This window comes from Sturnira hondurensis, unplaced genomic scaffold (assembly GCF_014824575.4).
Source record: "Sturnira hondurensis isolate 20B ecotype Veracruz unplaced genomic scaffold, ASM1482457v3 Scaffold0004068, whole genome shotgun sequence".
NCBI lineage: Eukaryota > Metazoa > Chordata > Mammalia > Chiroptera > Phyllostomidae > Sturnira > Sturnira hondurensis.
In genome coordinates this window covers 223,115-247,955 of record NW_028076699.1, presented here as the reverse complement: position 1 = coordinate 247,955, position 24,841 = coordinate 223,115, and the positions used below count along the sequence as shown (strand labels likewise).

Genomic DNA, 24,841 nt, shown 5'->3' with positions numbered 1-24,841 from the left:
AGTGCCTGTGTGCTCCCGCGGCACACACTTCTCTCACTGTGTATCCTTCATGGTGGTTCTTAGTGACCTGGGTTTGAATCTTTCTTGCTCACTTGGCTGTGAACTCCTGTGGGACAGGTATCGCGGCCCATTCATTTCTATGTCACTAGTGCCCGGTATAGCCCCTGGCACAAACTTGGCTTTCGGTGACTGTTGAGGGAGGCAGCTAGTTACTAAGAGAGCCCAGTAAGAAGTGGGATGAGCACTGGAGATGTGCTGGTGTTGAATATTCACCTTTTTTGTCTCTTAAAAGTAGTCCGGGGGGATCTCCAAGTCTTGAGATCCAAAAGAGCCCACCGGTCCGCGATGCCATAGCTATTTACTGGTCTCTCGTGCTCAGGCGCTGTCGCGGAGCTGCACTGAGGACTCCACAGGACGTCTGGCGTGACGTGCGGGGGTGTCGCTCACCCTGTCCTGACCACCTGCGGTGTCTGCTCCCCGCTGCCACGGAGGGAAAGGCTGTCTCCAGGCCCTTCCACACCATGCTGTAACTGTCCAGGGGGTGTGTTTCTCGACAGTGTCTCTCCTCTTCCCAGAATCAGATCTTTAAATGAAGTGAATAAGGTTCCCGGTGATTTATCAGCCCATAGGAGGCCAGTAGGGTGAGGGCTTTGGGGGGACATAAAAGCGTTTCTGGCTTCTCTGAATCATATACTTTTTTTCTCAGTGTTATGCCAACAGAAAACTCACAGGAGTTAGACATGAATAGAAGGGTCTTAATTTTGATGCTGAGACTTAATATCGAGATGAACTTGAGTTATTCATTTGACTTCTCAGAGACTGCATCTCTTTATCTAAAAAGAGCAACGGTCTTTTTTACTTTTTGGAAGCATCTCAAGGATTGGCTGAATTAGTTTTCGTGGTGGCTGTCCGGAAACCCTGTGTAGCATGGGGGTATCTTTGGGACATTAAAGTGGGTAGGAGGAGGGCGAGTGTAATGGGGAACATTGTGATGTGGGGCATTGCCTCGACTGAAGAGCACCTTTGCTTTTGGCCCCATGCCAGAACCCCTCTGTAGGGTGCCAGACTGGTACCTTCATTTGAGTTCATCTCTTGGTGGTTATCCTCATCAAGACTTTCAGAGCAAGGGGAGCTAGGGGAGTGCATTATGCCAAGTTGTCAAGGAGAGTGAGGAATTAGAAGACTAAATTCAAATGCCAGACCCTTAAGACTAGGCATGTCGTGAATGAGAGGTGGAGCCTAGGGTCTTGGGCCAGATATTAACTGAATCTGGGCAGACGCAGGTCTGGGAAGCTGACGGTTGTCCTGTGCCTGTTTGACATGTCCTAGGGTCACTGTTTATGTATTGGCTTTTCTGCCTGGGCCAGTCAGCTAGTTTAAGAGTCCAAGGTCAAAGTAGCCAGTCTGGAACATTTGAAGCATAGTAGGGCAAAAGGCGGTAGGAAGGGCGACTTGGGGAAGAATAAATGAATTGAACCAGGTAAGGCAGTGAAGGACTTTCTGGAGAATCATATATGAGGCAAAGACGCTTTTCTCCTGCCTGGAACTGTTGACTTAGCAAAACAGAAGAAACCACATGCACTTATACGCCACGAGGCTGCTCTGGAGCTTGGGGCCTCCAAAGGCCAGGGAAGGCCCGGCTCTGTGTGGAACGCTTACGTAGCTCGTGACCACAGGGACTTTCAGGCAACATAACAGATGATTATCATTCATTATACACTCGGTTGTGAATCAAAACAAAACGAACGAACCACTGTGCAAGTGTAGCCTCCAGTCGTCCTGAACATGTTGGAGAGGGGGCAGCAGTGGGTTTGTGGACTTACGGCTACAAAGCAAGAAAAACATAAATTGGGATCCTTTTCCCTGTTCCCAGTCCTTGGCATGTCATGAAGGGACCTTTATTATCTGACCACTGCCTGCTCTTCCACTCACAGGTTTGATGTTTTATTTTTGTATTTCCTGCTCCATAGCTGCCTGTCCTTGAGCAGCTTTAGAACCCGTCTAAACCTCAATGCTTTCATCTGTAAAATGGAGATAAAGCTACCTATCTTACAGACCTATCATAATTGTTATGTAAAATAGTTCAAGTGAAGCCACTAACAGTCTTTTGCTCACAGCATAAGACACAGCATTCAACATTTATGTGATTTCTGTTATTATTGCTGAATATTCTACATCCCAGCCAGACCATACCACCTTCTTTAAACTATTTTGTAATAAGAATTTATTCTTTTATTGAGGTGCTTATCCAAGTATCTTGCCATTCTTGGATTAACTGTCGGACAGTCCAACCACATCGAAAACCAGTACAAAGACAGTACTTCTTCATCTCTGTTTCTCCAGGGCCTGACACATAGTAGGTGCTCAATTAAATGTTTACTGAGGGAATGTGTGAAGTGTGTCTGTTCTGGAGAAGTTCTCTCCTCACTAGGTCCAGATGCTTCCTGGGGCCTCCGCCCACTCCCCATGTTAGGCACTCACTCTGTGTCAGAAACCACACCAGGTGCTTGTGTCCATGATCTCAGTAAGAGCCCTGCAACTCTGGAAGGCAGCTGTTATGCAAAGCAGGGGTGTCCACCCCGCCGGCCCAGGGCTGCATGCGGCTCAGGATATCTGTGAATACAGCCCAACAGAAAATCATAAATTTACTGAAAACCTTTTTTTTTGCTTGTCAGTTTTCATTAATGTCTGTGTATTTACTGTGTGGCCCAAGACAACTCTTCTTCCAGTGTGGCTCAGAGATGACAAAAGGTTGTAAAGTCCTAAAAAAAGGAGTGCAGAACTTCAATGAACTGAAATGCCTCAAATATAAATGTATCTTTTTTTTTTTAACCATCAACCCACTAGGAATGCAATCTGAGATCCAAGCCATCTTCTTGGTCCAGCATGAAAAATGAGATCCAGATTTTTTCCACCTATAACCTGTTGTGTCTCCAGCCATCCCCACCCTCTACTCATATCTATGTTATTTGCATCTTACCAGGATTAACCATATCTATCTGTACTCAGAACTCAGAAAAGTGTAGATTAAACATTTCCTGACTTAAAAAAAATGAGTCCAGAAAGTTAAGTAATTATCTCTCTCTTGTTGATTACTGTGTGCAGTTTGTCAGAACTTTCTCTATATTGCTTCTTGTCTCCCCCAAAATCGTGGAAGGCAAATCTGTCCGTCTTCCACATGGGAGGAAACCAAGATTCACCAGGGTCACATCTTGCTGCGTGGAGCTATAGTTCTGACTTAGCTGAGTCTCACCAAACCCCAGCCTCACCAACCAGTATACCCCTCTCCATGTCCCTCAGAGGCAGGTGTGGTGGGGTATTTCCTCCCCTGTGACTACGTGTTCAGTTACCACCCTATGAGAGCAGGCCAGTGAAGTGGAAAAATAGCTGTCCCTATTTTTCCAGACATCTGTCCCTCAGGTGAAAGCCAAATTCTCAAATTGCTGGGCCAATGGCAAATAAGCCCACGCCACACACAGAGGCTATCAACACACAGAGAGTCCTGTCGGAATTCACACATCCTGGAAGCCAGGCTGGCTGGCCCTGGTGGCCAGTGTCATTTGATCTTGTCTCTGGTTGCTACATGATGAGTGAAGAGAAGACGGACCACAGAGCAGGACTGGCAGGACCACAGAGCAGCACACTTGACCTCCAGAAGCCAGGTTTGGTTGGCTCATTCAAAGCAGCCTTAGGCAGTGCTCCTTACCCTTGTAGGACCCATGGGCCCCTGCCATAAACCCACAGCAAAAGGTAAACATCTGGGAAGGGCCGGTTCCACTGACCTCCTTGCATTCATTTGGCTTTCGTGGTTCCCAAGTAGCCAAGAGGCAGCCAGGGACACTAGAGTGAGCATGGCCTTTGGAGTCCGACAGACCCAAATCAAATCCCCAGTGTACCACGTGGCACCTGTATGGCCATAAACATGACTTTTAGCTTTCTGAGTCTTGATTTCTTTATCTGTAAACTGAAGGAAACAGGAGGAGTATTGTGAAGACTAAACATAGGAATGTGTATAAAGCAATTAGCATGCAGTAGGTTCTTGGCAAATGTTAGCTGCCTTCCCTTGCTTTCCCCCCCTGCATTCATTTGTAATTCCTTTAAAACAATAATAAAAGTCATTACAATTGTCATTTGTTACATTGTGAGCTCAAAGCATTACTGATTAGTAACATAGAAACTATTTAAGCCACTCTTAAAAAACTGTAACCTTGTCCTACATCATGTCATATATTTTACAGATCGCTGCTGTTTTTTCCCTAACCCCCCTGTTCTTTTTTCCTAAGGAAGTCCAGCTGGGCCCGGATATATTGTCATAAGCTAGGGAGCTTAAGAGAAGGGTTAACAACCAGGCCTGCTTCACAGGCGGATGATGTATGCGTAACAAAAACTGCCTCCTAGCCATTGCCCACAGCTGAACACTGTTAGGCTGAAGCCATCATTTCGCGTGTTTCTGATTGTTCTGCTGTGTTTACATATCTTGAGTATTAGTGTGGCCTTTTGTAAGAGTACAGGCAGAGGGCAAACCCTCCCAGACCAGCTTGCTTTCTGAGCGCCCTGTATTCTTTTAGTCCCCTTGCCTCGGTGCTCTAAGCTATTTCTCTTTTATAAGAACTCATTTAAACAGGAAAACACATTTGAAGTAATTTCCTTTTTTTTCTTTAACATGAGGCATGACATTCTCAAAGAACTGCTATTTAATGTGGAGAAGAGGGAAAAGATACCACTGGAATCTCTCCCCTGCCCCTTCCCCTCTTTCTCTCTCTCTCTCTCTCTCTCTCTCTCTCTCTCTCTCTCTCTCTTCCTCATGTTAGAAAATCCCATGCTATCTGTTGCATTTGCAAGGGCCATATTCTATTCAGAGCACAGGACGAGCTGGGCTCACTCCAGGCCAGTGTCGAAGCAGCTGTCTGCCTCCTAGGTCTTTGTCTCTCCTCCCCCCGCCTCTGCAAAATAAAAAAAAAAGTGTCTTGGGAAGGGTATGGACTCTTGAGTCAGATTTGAGTTTAAATTCTGGGTTTGCCCTGTTTGTAAGCCTGGGAACTTAAATTAATACCTCTAGACCTTGGTTCCTTTCTCCGTGAAAACTGGTTATTACACAGGCTGGCCCAGCATCTTAGGAAAAGGACCATATGCAAAAGTGGCCAATGGGGGATGACAGAAGGCTTCATCACATGTGTCACCTCAGGTGATTACAGTGGCTCCCTGGCACACTGCACATGTAGTCCAGAAATGGCAGGAAGGAAAGAGGGCCGTGTTAGGTTGGCCGCCGGGATGGTGGTGCATGTGTCATGTATGTGCTGACCCAGTAACACATGAGGTAGCCAAAGAATGTTGGATTTCACATCCTCTTTCTCGTCTCTCTGCTCCTGACCTCTTTCCGTCCAACCATCACTGTGTTTTAATTCATCAGTCTCGTCAGATGTAAGGGGTCACCTCCTTCACCCCAAGTCCCAAAGCTGACATTCAATAAACACTTTTAAGTATATAACACTTTCAGTCACGTAGTAGGGGAGCTACCCAAGAGTTTGTGGGTTGCTTTTAATTCACTTTGTCCAGTCAGTGTGGCCTTGTCATCTTCGATCAGACCAGAGATGGAGAGAGAGTTCTTCATGTGAAGAGTCAGCGGGTCTAGACTTGCGGGGACATGTCCCAGATTCTCCGTACGACTCCTGGGAAGCGGGAGCAGGTTCTGTTTGGGGAGCACTTCTTAAAGGCAGTGATTGATTCATACACACAAACATTCTGACTTCCATGAAAAGGTGCCCTGATACACATCACCCAAGGCCCTCCTTGACCTTAATATGCTTTTAACAGGGTAAACCCCCAGTTGTGTTCATTCCCAGTGAAAGGTCTTGCAGTGAGAAATTAGCCCAGCTGAGTGAGTGTTGACTCTTCTCTTGCTGTCTTCTCTGGAGCCTGTACCACCTCTGTGCCCCACTTTAGAATTGGAGTTAAGATGGTGTCAGGGTTTACTTTCTGAAATTAAAATGATACATATATTCCAATCCATAAAGAAAAAGTGTGCCTTGGCCAGTGTGGAGGTGATGACATTAACACAGGTTATGTATTTCTGGGTCACTGAATGTACCAGGTGCTGTACCAAGGCCTATAATAGACTGTGCCACATTTAATCATTACAGGTCTGTAAACGAGGCCCCATTTGCCTTATTTTTCACACCTTATTCCTTGAACACACCAAGGAATAAGGTCCCAGATCAAGTTAAGACAGACCATTGAGAGTCAAACCAGAAATGCTAAGTCTGTGGTCAGGTTTATGAGATGATACCTGAGGCCAGGCTGGTATCAAAGCAAAAGGTCCTAAGGGAAGTGTAGAAACTGATCGGGAGTGGGGCAGGAAGAAAAGCGCCTGGGATTTAGCAGGTGAAAATCAGATGTCTCATGGAGGCGCTGTGCAGTAAATAGGGTGCCATGCTTTTGTTGCAAGGGAAGTGGTCGTGTGGTCCTGTCTGTACCTGCTCCTCAGCCTTGCCTGTGAGACTGCCCCCAGGTGTCTGTTCAGCTGAGCCCTAACATCTGTAAGAGGATGCTGCTTTTCCCGATAGCTAGTGTAGAATCAAATCAGAGCATTGGCTGGGCTGTGTTTGAGAACTGCTTAATAGCTGGTACTCCGCTCACTCCTGGGGGATGTAACAGAAAGAGAAGGTAAGCTTGTGGTTCTGACGCTGTAACTCACCATGTGACATCAGGGCAGCAGAGCTGGGTCCATTTGGACAAATCGTCACAGAGCTCCCCTCCTCCTTATTATCTCCCACCCCACCTGGCCCTGCTCCCTTACAGAATCCGCAGAGGGGACCAGCAGTTACTTATCTGCCACAGATTGCTTGGGCTGTAAAAAATATGCAAGACACGATTTTGTATCTTTGGAGCGTAGAGCTCTTAGAGCTTTCAAAACTGAAAGCCAGTCCCAGCCCCCTGGAACCAGTCAGTGATATGCACAGAGAAGGCCAAGTACTGCTTCTTGTCCGCAGGGGAAAGAAAATTTGGAAGGACTTTAGAAAGGCCTCAGAGTTTTCTTGGCTATTCAGTCTTTTGCAAATCAACTTTGGGTGCATTAAGTGAACGAAAAGATACGAATTATATTTCTACTGTGATCATATAAGGGTTTCAGAGTGCTGAAGAATGAGGAATTAAAGCTTTAAGGAATCCAAAATACTTTGAAAATTAATTCAGGACATTGTAGGCAATATTTGGCTGCTTCCCTCTATCCCAGATTTGGAGACCACAGTGGTACTTCCATACTCATCATTACTTAATTCCGGAATGTGTGACAAGTGCTGAAATTGACGACTACGGAAACCAATTCATACAAGTTCTAGCAAGTGAGACCAGTCCCTAGCAAGCGCCGAGTGCTGAAACATTTTTTGCTCATCAAAACATGACAAGTACAGGGTTTGACAAGTTTTGAAGCTGACAAGCACTGAGATGTGACTGAACTTGGTTGGGTCACAAACCAGCTCACTGCCGTCCCTGCCTGCTCAAACTGCAAAGCCCCAGGAGTTCTCTGCAAACAAGTTTTATGTATTCTTATTTTGCTCAAACTGAAATAAAGGGATTGGGTTTCTGGGAAGGGCACACTCTTTACCAGAGGACTCTTAACCTTTCAGAAACCTCCACATAGTGGAGAGGACTAGAGCAAGCTGGACCTTTATTAATCGCTTGCCACTTACAAGTGATTGGACATGTATTATAATCTAGTGGTGCTCTTAATGTTAGGGACCTTGTTATGTTAATGATAAGCTTAGCAATGTCCTGCATTTGTGTGGTGATTCAGTTCATAAAGGATATTACATACATATTACATGTTAAGTACACATTACTTATATACTTATAGATATAGGTACGCAGACTTATATAATGTGTGTTGTGACAGCCTGCAGTCTGGAAGTCCAGCGAGTGTAGGGACGATGCTGGGAGGAACGCTAAGCCAGCACTAGAGAAGGAGTCAGGGTTTAGAGAAAGCATCCCAGAGCAGGTAATCTTGAGCTGACATGGGAGGGTTAGTCAGGGAATTCCTCTTGGACGGAGAGAAGAGAATTTATGAAGGAGAAGAGACGAGAAAGAAAACGGCACACTTGGGGAATTTCTAGGCTGTAGTGGGCTTGTTGCAGCAAAAGCTGATGGGGCAATGGATGGAGAAATGATAACATGTGTGATTAGGCCAAATAGATAAAAGCCAGATCAGAACAGTCTCATATGTCACGGGGATTGTCTAAAGGATTTAAATGGGGGAAATGATACAATTGGGTTTGTGTTTTAGAACGACCATTGTGCTGGAGGTATAGAAGCTAGAGTCTCTGAGCCAGACGTGTGGGCTGGAGGGTGGAGGACAATATTTGGGGCAGGGACACCAGCTTAATCACTGTTGCAATAATCCAAGCAAGAGGTGATAAAGGACTGGACTAATACAGCGGCAGTAGGGAGACACAAAACAACTTGCATTTGAAAAATAGAGGTGATAGTACATGCAGCCTGGGTGGGGGAGGAGAGAGATGAAAATGTCAAGAATGGTATCATGGGGGATGGGTAAATAGGGTACCATTCATTGAAACAGGTACCCCAAAACAAGAGTAGCTTTGAGAGGAAGGATGGCAAGTTCTTTTTCAGACAGGTTGGTTAGACATTCAGGTCAAATGTCTAACATAGAACTCAAGAGCAACACCCGAGTTTGGGATAGAAATTTGGGACTCCACTGCGTAAGCATTGTTACCACACCCATGGAAATGGATGGGCCATCCTCAGGTGATATGGTGGGTGAGGGCAATGCAGAGGAGAGCATCCAGGAGGAAAAAGGAAGAACTTGTCAAAGATACAGACCTAATAAGGGCTGGACCTGAACCCAAGACTTTGGGCTCCAGATCTTTCCACTGTGCCCCCAAAAGAGTAGAATTAAACCTTCTGTTGCTTCGTATTTCCGGAGGACATTTATGTCCTAGGACATTTAAATACATGATACCACTTAGGACTCATACAAAAACTCTGATCGATGAGATGATCCCCATTTACAGATGAAGAAACTGAGTCTCAGAGAGAATCAAAGGCTAATAAAATGAAACCAGAATCGAAACCCAGATTTGTCTGACTCCAAGGTCTTTCGTCATATTACTAAATTTATACTTTATGTTTCCTCCCTGTTTTGCAGAGGCAAATAAGTCGTTAAAATTGAGTCTGAGAAGTGCAAACACAGAGGTGAATGCTTTGAGTCCCCATTCATAAATGGAATTCTCTATGCTTTTTTTTTGTATTGTATAGTGAGTTGGGAGTTGGCTGGAATGTGTATAAATCTTTTTTTTTCTAGTAAGATGATAGCACAGTCCATTTGGAAGGAGGGGTGAGCCACCACGGAAATACTCGGTCCCACACATGCTTGTGGCTAGCCTCTGAAATTCCCAACCTGGCTGGAGGCACTCGAAACAAAACCTCCTGCTCCCCTCCAGGACCACTGGCGCCTGCCTCCCACCCCAGCCAGAGGCTTAGGCCACCCTCCGGGTGGTGGGGAGGGGCAGGGCAGAAGTTGATGGGGCTGGAGTTGCTTTGCCCTGAGCCCAGTCATCTCTCCCAAAGTGGGGTGAGCAGGCGCCTGGGCTTTATCACTGCAGGGAAAGCCAGCTGACAGTAACAGAGCCTTAGGTGAAACACAGCCAGTGGTGTCCCACGATGGAGCCAGCGCAGACGCAGACGTGAAGAGAGGCGGGAGCACATGGAGAAAGGCTTCTAATCCCTGCTCCGCCCCTTCTGATCCTGCTGATCCTGCTGATCCTGGGCAGCTTGCTGACCCCCCTCATGCCTGAGCCTGTCTCTTCAGCTGGGAATGGACTGCAGAGCTTTGACTCCACGCACTGTCGGGGTAATTGGAAGCCTGAAAGCAAATGTACTCTCACGAGTTACACAATGCCTGACTTACTACCCGGCCCAATCCTGTGTGCCAGCTCCTTCCAAGTGTAAACTTCAGGAGGGCAGAGATTAAGTCTCTGACATGGCTCAGAGGCCTGTCTTTCTATATTTTTTCATGTTTAAAACAGTAGTTTGAATTCAATAAATATTGGATTGGGCAAAAAGTTTGTTCAGCTTTTCCGTAAGCTGGCTCTAGTAGTTCTTAGTTGTCTTTCACTTCATTTGAAATAATTTTGAATGAAGTGTTAGTCGTCGTATCAGTGCGCACTTAAAAAAACTTATCAAAATTGTTGAATTTTCATGTAGCCATTTGAATATTAAAGATAGAAGAAAATACACATTTTCTGCATATTATGTTTTATTATTTTAAGAAAGGTAAAAACACAACTGAAATACAGAAACAAAAAAAAAGATTTGTGCAGTGTATGGAGAAGGTGCTGTGACTGATCAAATTGTTTGTGAAGTTTTGTGCTGGAAATTTCTGTCTGGACAATGCTCCCCACACAGTTAGGTAGACCAATTGAAGTTGACAGTGATCAAATCAAGACATTAATTGAGAATAATCAACATTCTACCATGCAAGAGACAACCAACATAATCAAAATATGCAAGTCAATAAAATTATCGGTGAAAATGAAAAATATGTCTTCTATGGAAAAAACTAACCAGTCTTTTTGGCCAACCCAGTATTTACTCAGCTAATGTGAGACATTATAGCTAGTAGCCAATAAATACATCTAATGAAGGTTATAGTGAAGTAACCCTGCAGCAATCTTGGCCACAGGTCAGAGGGGTAATAGAGCAAAGTGAGTACTCAGAGAAGCTCCAAGAGACGACCCAACGCAACCCCATGAGCCCCAGGCCACGTGAGGGCAGCGTCTGTGTGGAAATAGCTTGCTGGAGAGTTCTGGTTGACCAGCTGGGGTAGAATGACTCAATGCCATGGAATCTTAGAGGATTTCAAAGACAAAAGAGATATGAAACATCTCTAGTCCAATTTTATTTATTTATGTAAATGAGGAGGAGAAGGTCTAAAGAGGGAAATGTGTTGGTAGTTCAGAACTTGTATCCTGAAATCCCTCTCTACTGTTTACTGGGTATTTGACCTCCTTCAGCTCAGATTCCCTCATCTGTGGAGTAAGTATAATAATAGGGCCCTATCTCACTGGGTTGCCGTGGGTAGTAAATGTGACAGTGTCTCTAAAGAGCCTAGAAGCTTCTTTGGCACAGTAAGAAGCCTGCAGTAACATTAGCAATTACTATTTTATGATTTCTCGTGATTATCCTTATTTCTGTTATTATTGACTGACATAGAGAGTGGTTTGTTCCACTGAGCCTTTTTTCAGCCACAGCTTTTCAAAAATTGATTTTTTGACAAGCAGTAGGGTATGTTGATGCAAAAACATATCCATCCTTCAAACCATATTATTGTTTTAATTTAGAGTAACTTGCAGAACTTTCAGCTAAGCCCTCATAAAAATCAAAATGCTTCTTCAGCCTCATGAGGGAGCCCCGCCCACACGGCCCTTCATGCTTGGGATGCCCCTCCTTCTCTGCCTCAGGAAGCAGCTACCCCTCCTTGGAGCCCGCCCCGGTGTTGACTGTGAGGGGCTCCTCCTCCCAGGCAGTTCAGCCCCTCCCATACTCCTCCCCTACCTTCCCTAACACTTAGCATACTGCGTCATAGTTTTTCCGTCTTCCTGGTCAGACTGGGCGCTCCTTGAGGAAAGGGGCCATGTCACACTATTACTACTACTACTACTACTATTCTTCTTCTTCTTCTTCTTCTTATTATTATTATTTTGCCTTATTATTTTTATAGCCTTGTCGCTGATCTCAGTGTCTGGCATATAGTGTGCAGTCACATATTTTGTTTCATTGTGGCTTTCATTAGCTTTCTTTATATTACACATAATCAGACATTATATCAAATGTAATTTTAACTGTAAATGTTAACTATCTTTTTGTTGTATTTTGCTTAATTTGAAGCAGTTTTGAATCTTGATTTGATTATGTTCAGAATAAATAGCCCTCCAAGTTTATGTCACCTGAAAATATAAGCTTTATATTTTCTGTAAAATTCATGCTCTCTTCTTTGTGCTTCACAACTGTATGGGGAAAACTTATCAAAGCCTTTTGGAAATGAAGTTTCCCTAACCTACTTGTGTTCAAAGTCAGGTGTGTTCAGTTTGAGTGAGTCTGTGTTTCTAATGGCTCTTGCTTTCTGCCCTCAAAAGGCAAACAAAGGGTTCAAATGGTGGCCTAAAAGCATGGCCATGTTTTAGCAGAGCCGCGAATAGGACCCGAAGAGTGTGACGCCCCTCTGCTTTGTGTTGTCATAACCTTGGGCATGTTAGTTAACACTCTGCTTCAGTCCAGACTTCTGTACAATAGGAATAATGATGGAATCTTTCCTTAGGATTTTTATGAGGAGTAAGTGATTTAATTCCTGTAATGTGCTTATAATAAGGCCTTTCGTAAGTACCCAGTCAATCTCAGCTGCTGTCGTTGCCAGCAGCACCATTATTCCTGGGAAGTCGGCATCCTGTAAGGGTACCTGTCGTCAGCAGAGGAAAATGAACGCTCTCCTTCTGGCTAAGAGAGCAGCCTCCAGGCCAAGTCAGCCATCAGCATGGGAACGGCTTTCACCAAAATATTTTTAAATATTTAGGTTGATTGCAAAGGATTAAAGCACACATAAATATACAAATGTGCTTTCTTTTTCTCTCTCCCTCAAAACAAACGATTACTCGGTTTCTCCAAGAGCACAGAGTTTAGGAGTGTTTGGAAGTGGTCTGGGAAACACTGCTGTGTCTTCGTCTCCTTGCTTTACTCAGCATGTCTGATGAGAAGCATGTGCCATTCCAAATGTCTGAACACAGACTGGAGTCAACGCTAAACCTTCTCCCCGGACAGGGCCAGGCAGAGCCTCCACCTGCCGTTTCTGAGAAGCAGAACCGCAATGTCTAACAAAGTTCTGCTGCAGCTGCCCCAGGAACGTGCTGAAACTGTGAGATTTGGTGGGGGAGCAATGCATGACCTTTGGAACGCTGGACATTCTGGGCAATTCATTTATACAATTAAAAAAAAAAACACCTATGGTTCGAGACCAACATCTGTCTGAGTTCAAATTCCACCTTGGCCAGTTACTCATTGTGCGACCGTGGACAACTTTTTCAGCCTCTCTGAGACTAATCTATCAAATGGGGCTACATGTTCTGGAAGAGAAGGGGTGCAGGGCATAAAGAGAGACAAACTTATTTTGGTGGGTGTCCGTCTACCTGCCCTTTCAAACCCTGGGTCCTAAGAGGTTGTGAATATGGACTGTCTTATTCACCCCAAAGCAGCTTAGGGAGTAGTTTTAGTGTTGGTGTACGATAAAATTTTCACTGGCGAAGATAAAGTGATAAAGCTGAAGCCCATTAAGTGTTCCTTCTGGCTGGAACACTTCATGTCACACACACTCATACACAAATGCACACACACACCCTCACACCTATCTGAATAATTTCTATATATGTTTTTCATCATCTTCTTGTAAAGGCCTTCCCTGACCTCTAGATTATGTACCTTACAGTAGCCTTTGATTTTCCTTGATTTCCTTATGGCAGTTTGTAACCCCACATTTGTGTGACGATTTTATCAATATCTAGCTCAGGGTGACCAATCAGTGTCCCAGTTTGCCTAGGACTGGAGGGTTTTCCAGGGCACAGCACTTTCCCTGCCAAACCTCGGGGAGTGCCGGCCAGACCCGAATGGTTGCCCCCCTAGCCTGCCTCTGTCAGGCATGCAGGCTCCAGGAGGGCCTGGGGCTTGCTCTTCTGTTCGCCGTTCATGCCCGGTACCTGGCACAGGTGCGGTCACTGCAGGAGTTCGGGAAACGTCCTCGGAACCAGTAAGGAAAGGAGTGGCCCTGTCGATGGATGGAAGCTCAGCTGTCTTTTCTTGTAGAAGCCAGTCTTTTTTCCCTGAGATTATTTTTTCTGTTTCAGGTGTAAGATGTCTTTTTTCAATAAATTCTTTTTATTTGACAGCATTTGAAATTGACAGCATTGTGAGTTTCCTTGTCTTCCCTTACCTCCTTGCTGTTTGGGAGTTGGAAATCCTTCTTATTCGAGGGCTCATAGTTTAGTAGAAAGGGGACTGTAATAATTGGGGTCAAGACATTTAAAGAAGGTTTTTCCCTCTGCTAAAATGCTGGACTATAAATTTTATGAGGGCAGAAATTAATATGTTTAGTTCATTTCTGTGTCCCCAGGACATGGTATGGGACCAAGCATATAAGAAGGGCTGAATAAATATTTGTAGAATGAATGAGTGGCTGATTCTCTGCCCGGCCTCAAGACATGCAGAGGTGGACCTGGTGTGCCTAATTCCCTTTGATCCCCCACCCTCAAACTATACCTGTCCACAGACACAAATAATGACTTCAGCGTCCATCCGTGCTCGATAGGGGAGAAGCATGTGCCAATCCAGAGGAGTGAACACATGGTCCATCCTTGTCTATCCTGGCTTTTCTCTTTGTATACTTTCCTAACACCTGAAAGGACTTCCATGGGCGGCTACAAAAAGTGGTGGCGCCTTGACTGTTCAGTGCGCCTCACCTGTGTACCTGACCTGTGTAGCATTGTTCCGGCTCTTTTATTTTTCTTTTTTTAAAGATTTTATTTATTTAGTTAGTTAGTTTTAGAGAGAGGGGAAGGGAGGGAGAGAGGGAGAGAAACATCAATATATGGTTGCTTCTTGAGCACACCCTACTGGGGACCTGGCCCACAACCCAGGAATGTGCCCTGACTGGGAATTGAACCTGCAACCCTTTGGTTCACAGGCTGTCACTCAATCCACTGAGCTTCACCAGCCAGGGCTCCAACTTTTCTCTTGACCTGAAATGTCTGTTCTATTCATCTGGTGAAATCCCATAAGTCTAAGCTTGTGTCCCGGTCTCTAAGAAGCCCCCTTTAGAGCATTTCCCTCCTTCCTCCCCGTGTCCCCCCACAGCATATGTGTGTCTCTACCATCCCATGGACCACACTGTGTTCCCTTTGTCTGTTTGCTTGTGGAACTCCCTCAAGATGGGCAGCTTCTTATAGACAAGAAAGAACTCTGATTCATTTCTGTGTCTCCAGCACCCAGGAGAGGGGGATGGCATCCTGTAGGGTGACTAATAAATGTAGGTAGAAGGAGGGGAATGTACCAGTTATCTATTACCACAAAAATGCTAAGTAACAAACAAACACAACATCTTAGTGACATATAATAAGACGTGTTTTTGTTCACAAACCTATCAGATGGCTGGGCGATTCTGGTGATCTGGACTCGTTAGCTTCTTGTCCACTAAGAGGATTTGCCAGTCTTGTTTTCGCTCTCTCATCATGTACGTGGGCATCACCTGCAACAGCCGTGTTGCAGGATTTCCACCCAGCAGGCTCGCCTGGGTGTGCTCTCGTGGCAAAGGCAGAGGAGCGAGTGGAGGAGTAGAGAAGCATACAGGCCTCGAGGATTAGGCCTGGAAAACTGGCACAGCGTCCCCTCTACCTCATTCTGTTGGCCAAAATAAATGACCAGCCTGGCCCTGATTCGAGATCCATGAGAGGAGCTGCAAGGTCACATGGGAAAGGGGGCGGATTCATGGGTGGGTAGAAAATGGGGACCGTTTTTGCAATCCATCTGCCTTAGAGAGGGAGCCAGTGAGGAAATGTCTCATTAGTTTTTTTCCAAAATGATCTCTTTTGCTATCCTGGCATCTAAATGAAATTATCAGAAAGATTTCCGAAGATGAAGCCATGGCCTTCCTTTGGAGGTAGTGACTTCCCCACTGTAAGAGGTATTTAATAAGAAGCTGAATTCCATAGTCATAGAAACACCAGATGAGAGAAGGAGAAGGCTCCATCTAGTCCTTAAGGTCAATATTTCACATATTTTGTTCTTTTCTTTCCAGATTAGCAAAGACCCGATTTTTGTACCAGGCGTCTGGGGCCCTTATTTCTCAGCCATGGTTCCTGGGTTCTGGCTAAATGAAGGTGGACAGAGTGTTACTGGGAAATTGGTAAGCTGACACTTTTTCATTATGGTCTTTATACCCGTGACTAGCTCGCTCATTTTGTCACACTGCCCATATACTGAGTATCCGGAAGTTTTGCCGAACCCTGAATGAGAAGAATCAGCTTTCCTTTAATGTACAGTCTGACATACGGAGGCTACACAGCACGTGCTTGCTGAAGGAATCAGTGTTGGTCTAGGTGATGATGACTGACCTGGCTTCCCATCTCCTTCACACAACAGTCCATTTTCTCATGGCAGCAAGAGTGGTACTGCACTTTGTGAAAAGGACCATGCTACTCTCCAGCCCAAATCCTTCAGTGGTTCCCCATAGCCCTTGGGGCATAGTTCAGATAGTTCCCTGTGTGCATCATTTTCTTTGCAGTGTACCCCCTCCAGGTCCACACACATACTTGTCACCAAGGCTAGATCACCTTACTCAGAGCTTCCCCAGGACTTCGTGCCTTTGTGTGGGCTGGTCTCCCAGCTCAGAGAGTTCTTTACCACCACGATAATTTCACTTGTCTTTTAAGACATACCTCTACTTCTTCTTGTATTCTATTATTCTTACTGGTTTACCATTCTGTCTTTTCCAGAAATATGGGGGCTTCTTAAAGGCAGGGATGCTTCTCTTGGTATCCAGCTCAGTCCTTAGAAGGTGCTTGCTAAAAATGTGTTGAGTGGCTGCAGTTGTCTAACAGGGAAGACAGTTCCATAAAAGTGAGCCGAGCACTGAGCCAGAGGTACAAGGCACGGAACTGGCACAAAGCAAGGTTAAGAAACTCTTTGCAGGAAGCAGGCATTTTTGCTGAGCCTTATATAAGATAAGAACAAACAAGGCAAAGAAGGGAAGCAATACTCTTCTAGGCAAGAGAACTGGCATAGGAACAAAGACATGGGAGTGAAAATAACAAGGCATATTTGAAAGTAATTGCAAATAGTCCACAATTTCAGTGGTGGCATCAACTTGTCTTATAATGAATAACTTACAATTAAAGAGAGTTGGGCAGGGACCACATCATAAGAATCCCCTGTAAAGCACGCTAAGGAATTGAACTCTATCTAGCAGACTTAAACCAGGGGGAAGCAGTGAGAGGTTTGGAAAATGGACAGGAATGTTCAGATCTCAGATGTTAGAACCCTGGCTAGCAGCACTGGGGAAGAGGGCCCGAGTGCGTGTGGCTGGAGTCAGGGAGACCAGAGTTAGTAAGTTAGTCCACAAAAAGCCACGAAGGCTTGAATGGGGACAATGGCAGTGATGACTGAGAGTTCAGGTCAGAAGATCAGCTGGCCCCAGAGGGACTCCATGTGGAAGGCAAGAGAAAATAAGACTTAGACTCAATCACCCAACCTCACTTTTGCTATGTTCTTTTGATATCATCTGTTTATGGTCTGATTTCCCCACCAGCTCTTTTAAATGTTCAGTCAAATTAACAATGATCTGACCCAAAGCTGGATGGGGATGCAAATAACCATTAGTTTCCATTTTTTAGTGTATTGCTATTTTATACTTAGCTGCCTCAAATTCTCTTTCAAAGTCAACGGAAGCATAGGTGGCTGGCTGGCTTCAAAGAGCATGTTCTCTGCCCGTGTTCTTGTGACAGGCTACAGAGATGAGTTAAACGAGTTCACCCCCCATCAGTCCCTGGTTTTCAGGAGCTCAGTGTCTGGTAAGGAAACTCTGAGTATAAAATAAAGAACATTTGATTGGTCTTAATAACCAGTGATGGAATATTGGGAAGCAAGACATCACTGTACACCTAAGCCACATTAAGACTAGGGCTTTATATTTTCCTATTTAAACTAGTACTATGTGTTTGTACAACTTTCTATTTAAACATCCATTCCCTTTCTGTGACACACTAAAAACCTGTAGCTGCAGTATGGCCCTTTTCAATCCCACATCATGGTGTAAGCACCCTTAGCAGACTCAGACCCAGAACTCACAGATGATACAACCTGGAGGCTGTTTTTTTTTAACCAAGGATAATGATCCAGTAAAACAAGTCTTTGTGCCAGATGCATTGTCCATGAAGCTGTCCATCAACAGGTTTTTGTAGACTTGGTATGCAAATTGGACATCTGTGTCAGTCCAGGAATGCTTTTCTCAGTATTTGGCTCAAAGTTTGCTCTGTTGCTGTTTATAAGCCATCTTTGCCCAAAAGTTATGGTGTTGTAGGGAAGAGTTGGTTACTCTTTTTACCATTCAAAACACAAACAAACAACCCCCCCTCCATAATAGTCCAAGACGGTTTTTCATAGGAGTCATGGGCATTGTTGACCTTTATCTAGTTAGTCGACTGTGCACCATCAACCAGTCAAGCTGCATTTGGAGTTCCGCTTTGGACAGTTCTACGTAAATAGTTTCCTTGAACACATGGATAAGGCATGATTGACTCATGGCTTCCAGAGAGTGAAATCTTAGGAAATCTACAAGCTAGGATAATGGGGCAAAATCTGAACCAAGCACTAAAGAGACTGTCCACTAAAGCGTCAGACCAGAGAGGCCGAGCAAGGAGGCAGAAACCACCTATCAACCAGAGATAAAATATGAATAACAGTAATGATTTTGGTAATAACAACAGCAGTGCACCTTATTGAGTGTGTTATTCATCTATGGGAAGGATTTGTATATGTGATCTTGTTAATCCTCGAATGATATTCATAATAATCACAATATCTAATATTTGTTTTGAAAGCTTATTTCTCAGACTTCGTTCCAAGAGCTTTTCATGTGTTTTCTCATTTAATCCTCTCAAACCGCCTGAGACAGACACAGTTATTGTCCATGTTTTACACAGGAGGTGCTGAAATTCAGAGTAGTGAGCACAGCCTGGAGAGATGACAGGTACTCTGACAATGGCCTTGCCGTGGTCCCCTTGCAATTTACCTTTCCTCATCTCATTTACTCTGTTGTGAATTCTGATCTCTTGTTTTACAGCACACTGTGGTTACACAGAACTCCATAAGAGGAAGTGACATCTTTTATGTTTCGTTTTATTTGCACATCGTCTCTCACATGCATGTCTGAAAGTGTCTGTTAAATGATTCCACTGTCCACGGTATATTCTAACCATGCAGTCATAAGTACCCCATCTGAAGCAGAAGAGAGGGGAAAGGAGAGGGAAAGAAAAGCAAAGGAGGGAAAAGAAGAGAGTTTAGAAAAACAAATATGATCTAAACTCTACATTTGAAAAATAGATATTTTGTCTCAGTTTTACAATTAAATACAGATCTTCCCTCACAAAGCAAGTTTTTCATTCCAAGCATGTGGCTGGAGTGGCATTTAAAAAAAAAAGTCCATCTGGTTAATTTTAGGATGAAGAAAAAATAGAATAGGATCTTTTCTGGCTCTGGAACCCTTGCTGTTTCATCTGACTGAGATGTGGACTCATTTTTCACTCGTTTCCAGCTTCATGTCTGTAATATTTATTTCCTCTTAGAAAGGCACATACCCACACCCGATGGAAGATTGATGTCAGTTGCATCAATCAAGCACCCATCGAGGATTGCCTTGTGCTTCTCAATACTTGCTCCAGAGCGGTTGTGCAAAACACGCTGCGTTTAGCCCAGACTTTTTCCACAGAACAGCAGTCCATGCAGTTACTGCATCCAGATGCTGAAGCGTATTTCCACCTGGACCTTGGCTTTCTTTCCCTCTCTCCAAGCACCCTGTTCTGGCTTACTCGAAGTCACTTTTATTGGGGCAGGTGTTGTGGAAGGCAGGCTAAGACAAATTTCTAAACCAGCTCTGTGGTGGCATTGCTTTTCTGGGATAATCCTCTGGGGTGGAGGTTACCTTGAATTGTTTGAACCCGGGATTTAAATTCATGAATTTGAGCCACAGGGTCACAATGTAGCAAAGTGCTTTGTGCTCTGGGGATTTTAGGGTTTGTGCATTTTGAGTGCCTGTCAGCTTTCTGCCTTGTTGCCTATGCCCATCAGCCTGGGGCTAGCCTCAGGAAGACATTCAGCCTTTGTGTAAAGAGCTTGCAGTGTACACAGTGCTGTACAGGTTATGGAGAGAGTGACTTACTTAACTAACTAACTTCCTTCCTTCCTTCCTTCCTTCCTTCCTTCCTTCCTTCCTTCCTTCCTTCTTTCCTTCCTTCCTTCCCTCACTCACTCATGATGACTCTGGACCAGGCAAGAGTATTACCACACGATTTGTGTCTTCTAGTAGCTTGTTATCTTATAGGAAGGTTGGATATAGAATGGGTAGTTACAATTCATTGTGGCACATAATAGTACATGGCACTGCCTCTGCAGCCTACCGGGACTATCTGTTAAGTGCCAAGTGCTTTAAGGCCCTACTGAGATACAGTATTTCGTCTGCTCTTCGTGGCCATTGTTATGATGTCAATTTCACTAGTGAATAAATAAAACAGAATACACAGAACCGTAAGGTAACTTGAGTAAAGTCTTTCAGTTATAAGTGGGAAAGCATAGATTCGAACCCAAATCATCTCCCAGAAGCTCCAGATCTTTCCAGAACTGAATCTGACTTTTGTGTTTCTGCATTTTTAAGTGTTTCTTATTGTTCTCTTGCAGATTCCCTTGAGAATCAATTATTGTTAGTTAGTGTGACTTTCTTTTCCAGTATTTTGGAGCAAATGCACTTGGCAGGCTTTGTAAGGCTGTGAGGGAAACATGTTTGTATCGATATTGACAGGACTATGGACAGACATAGCTGTGTCCCGCATTTTACATTAGCTAATTGGAATGACTTCATGGATACAAAGACCAGCTCTACATAAACAGATTCCTCCGTGTTCTCCCCTCCTGCCCAGCGGTTCACTCTATTTTTTTGTACATCCACCTCAATTCTCGCATAGCTAAATTCCCTTCTTGCTTCTACTCTTTTCCCCTCTAACCCGTATGTCTTAGTCAGTTGGGGCTGCTCTAAAAAGGTACCATTGACTGAGTGGCTTAAATACAACAGAAATTTATTTCCCAGAGTTCTAAGGGATGGAAGTCTAGACCAAGGCTTCGTCAGCATGGTCAGATTCTGGTGGAAAGCCTTCTTCTGGCTTGCAGAGGGCCGTCTTCCTGGATCGGCCAAAGGGAGAACTCTGGACTCTTCAGACCCTTCTGAGGGCACTAATCCCATTCATGCACTCCATCTGTTCTCATGACCCAATCACCTCCCTGAGGCCCCGCCTCCCAATACCATCCCATTTGGGATCTCAGTGTGTGAATGTTGGGAGGACATGGACTTCCAGTCCATAATACCCTCTCTCGAGATTGCCGCGAAAGCAATCTTTCTAAAACCTACATATGACCCTGTCACTCTTGGTAACTCTCCAATTATCTATAAAATAAAATCCATACTCTTTAGGGTGATGTTTATTTACACGGCTTGCATTTACTGAATTCTACTATGTTCAAGGTACTGTTCTGAATGTGAGAAAGGCAGTGAATGAGACAGCGTCTTCTGTTCCCCATCCAAAAATCTGCCCCCTTGTCATGCTTACACACTAACAAGAGGAGACAGATAATGCACACGAAAGTGATAAAGCAATAAATAAATTAATTTTATTTTATGGTTTAAGTTGCTAAAATTAATAGAGGAGGAAAGCTTGGGACTCAGGTAAGCAATTTTCATTTTCAGTGAGGGTAGACCTCATTGAAGTGACATTCAGACAAATAACAAGGAAGGAAAGGATACTTGGAGGAAGAACATAACAGGCAATGGAACAACCAGTGCAAAAGTCCCGAGGGAGTTGCTTGTTTGGAGCACTACGGAAATAACACCGAGGCCACATGGATGGAGCAGACTGAACCCAAATGAGAGCTGTAGGAAGTTCAAAGAGAGGTAATGGGGGCCACTGTATGAATTTTGGCCTTTACTCTGAGTGAAATGGAAGCCATTGGAGAATTATGAGCACATGAGAAATATGATATGACTTAGGTTTCTAAGGGATATTTCTTGCTGCCACCTGCTATGTTGCGAATAATCTCTGGGGTGGGAGTCAGGGAGATAGAAGCAGGGTGACAGGAAAGAGGAAGTAATCCAGCCAAGAGATGGCACTGGAGCTGGTAAAAAGTAGTCAGACTGGATATATTTTGAAGGCAGTGCCAACAGGATTTTCTGATGAAGTGAATGTGCAGCTCACAGAAAAGAGAGAGGTCCAGGTTTTTGAAGATAGCATTGCTGTTGATGGAGAAGATGGATTAAATGTCAGGGAGGCAGGGGGGAGGAAGAAGTCAAGAATTACTCCCTGTTTTCTTACAGTAGTAACTGATATGCCCCCTAAGATGAACCTCCGTTATTTGTCTTCATCTTAGTAAAGAGCCCCATCATTTATATTTTTATTAAAGTCAGAAAATTAGGATTAATTCTCAGCTCCTCATTTCCCTTCTCTGCCCACATCCAATCCATTAGAAAGTCCTATTGATTCTAACTCCAAAATATGTATCACCAATCCATCTTTGGTCCTTTGCCTCCTCTCCCAGCCAAGCCACCATCCTGTCTGTCCCAGTCTCTGTTAAGTGCATCTTTTTTGTGTGGCATAGAGTTGGGTCTTGCATTTCTCTGTAGTCTTGTAATCTCTGTTCTTTTGGAGTGGTTAAACTATGTTTAATATAAAGATGAACGTGGATTTCGGTCTTCTATTGTGATTATCTGTGGTCACTCCTGTTATTTTTTCCCTGTTTCTTTGCATATTTTTTATTTAATCTTTATTGTATTTTCTCCATTACCATTTAGTCCCCTCATACCCAGTTCCCCATAGCAATCATCACAGTGCTGTCCATGTCCATGAGCCCTTTTTCCTTTTTGCTCAATCTGCCCACCCTTTCACCTCCCCCTCCCGACTAGCTGTCATCTGTTCTCATCTATGAGTCTGTCCCCAGTGTCCTTGTGAGTTCAGTCTGTTCATTAGATTCCACATATGAGTGAAATCATATGGTATTTGTCTTTCTCTGACTGGCTTATTTCACTTAGCATAATGCTTTCCAGTTCCATCCATGCTGTCACAAAGGGTAATATTTTCTTCTTGCTTATGGCCAAGTAGTATTCCACTGTGTAAATGCCCCATAGTTGTTTTATTCACTCTTCTACTGATGAGTGGACACTTGGGCTGCTTCCATAGCTTAGCAATTGTAAATAATGCTGCGATGAACAGAGGGCTGCATTGTTCTTTTGAATTAGTGTTTTGGGTTTCTTCAAATATATTCCCAGAAGAGGAATCACTGGGTCAAAAGGCAGATCCATTTAATTTTTTGAGGTATCTCCATACTGCTTTCCCATTCTAGTGGCTGCAGCAGTCTGCATTCTCACCAGTAGTGCAAAGAGTTTCCCCTTTCTCCACATCCTCACCAGCACTTGTTGTTTATTCATTTATTGATGATGGCCATTCTCATGGGTGTGAGGTGATATCTCATTGTGGTTTTAATTTGCATTTCTCTGATGATTAGTGACATTGAGCATCTTTTCATAAGCTTATTTACTATCTGTATGTCCTCTTTGGATTAATTGAATATTTTTCAATTTTCTGAATTTCATTTGCATTTCTCTATTTGCTTTTTAGGCATCATTTTTTTGCATTCTTTTTAAAGGATTTCTTTAGGACTTAAACATTCTAAACTTTTCAGTGTATTTAGAGCACATGTTGTTAAAGTTAATGTAGAATATAAGGACAACTGTAATTGAACAACAATAAAAAATACAAATTAAAAAATGTAAAGAAAGAAGCATTCAACTCCATAGTTTCAATTCTTTATGCTGTGGTTGTTATATGTGTCATACACCCCAAATGCAGTAGTTGTTATGCTATTGCTTTAAATGGTGTGTTAGTCTTCTTGGGCCACCACCACAAAATACCACAGCCTGGGCGGCTTAGACCATGGAAGGAGCTCTCTTCTGGGCTCAAACATGGCCACCTGCTCATTGTGTTCTCACACGGCCTTTCCTAGGTACGTGCATGTAAAGCAAAGGATCTGGTTGGTGTTCCTTTCGCTGATAAGGGCATCAGTTCTAGTAGACTAGGTCCCTACCCTTAGGGTCTCTCGTAACCTATCTCCATGAAGTCCTCATCACCAGGTAGTCACATTGGGGGTTGAAGCTTTAACATCTAAATTTTGGGAGGACACAACTGAGTCCATAAGAAACAGTCATACACATCTGAGAGAAATTCTGAGAAATAAAGCATGATCTTTGCATTTACCTCCATATTTACCATTTCCACTGTTTTTAATTTCTTTCTGAAAGTTTAAGTTTCTATCTAGTATTTCCCTTCATCCGGAAGGAGTTCCTTTAGTGTTTCTTTTTTAAAAACAATATTTTTTATTTATTTTTAGAGAGAGGGGAAGGGAAGGAGAAAGAGTGGCAGAGAAACATCACTGTGTGGTTGCCTCTCATGTGCCCCCTACTGGGGACCTGGCCTGCAACCCAGGCATGTGCCCTGCCTGGGAATTGAACCAACAACCCTTTGCTTCACGGGCCCATGCTCAATCTACTGAGCTATACCAGCCAGGACAGCATTTCTTTTTTTCTTGCAGATCTAATGACAAAAAATTCTCTTCATTTTTATAATTAATGAATTTATTTCACCTTCTATCTTGAAAGCTATTTTTGTGCAGCATAGAATTCTTAACTGACTTTTTTCCTTAAGCACCATTGTTTCTTATGAGAAGTCAACTGTCATTTGCATTATTCTTCCACTGTGCATGTATAGTGTATTATTTTTCCCTGGCTATTTTGAAGATTTTCTGTGAATCTTTTTTTGTTGTTTTTTTAGTGGGTGCTCAGGTGTGGTGTCCTTTGGATGTATCCTTCTTTCTCCAGATTTAAGTTTGTAAATTGCTGTCTTTCAGCAAGTTTGGGAAATTTTTAGCATTTACTTATTTAAATATCTTATTCTCATTCTTCTTACTGTAACTCCAAGTA

At 43.8% G+C, this 24,841-nt stretch overlaps 1 protein-coding gene across 13 annotated transcripts in view; it reads left to right on the top strand.

Moving 5' to 3' along the window:
* FGGY (FGGY carbohydrate kinase domain containing) overlaps positions 1–24,841 on the top strand; it is a 399,534-nt gene that overhangs the window by 250,779 nt on the left and 123,914 nt on the right. For 12 of the 13 annotated variants that reach the window (XM_037043133.1, XM_037043139.1, XM_037043138.1 and 9 more), the window contains one exon: positions 15,851–15,958. The exons of the other annotated variant lie outside the window; for it this stretch is intronic. In XM_037043133.1, the coding sequence (XP_036899028.1) occupies positions 15,851–15,958 (108 nt within the window). The remainder of the gene's footprint in view (positions 1–15,850; positions 15,959–24,841) is intronic. 13 annotated transcript variants of the gene reach the window in all.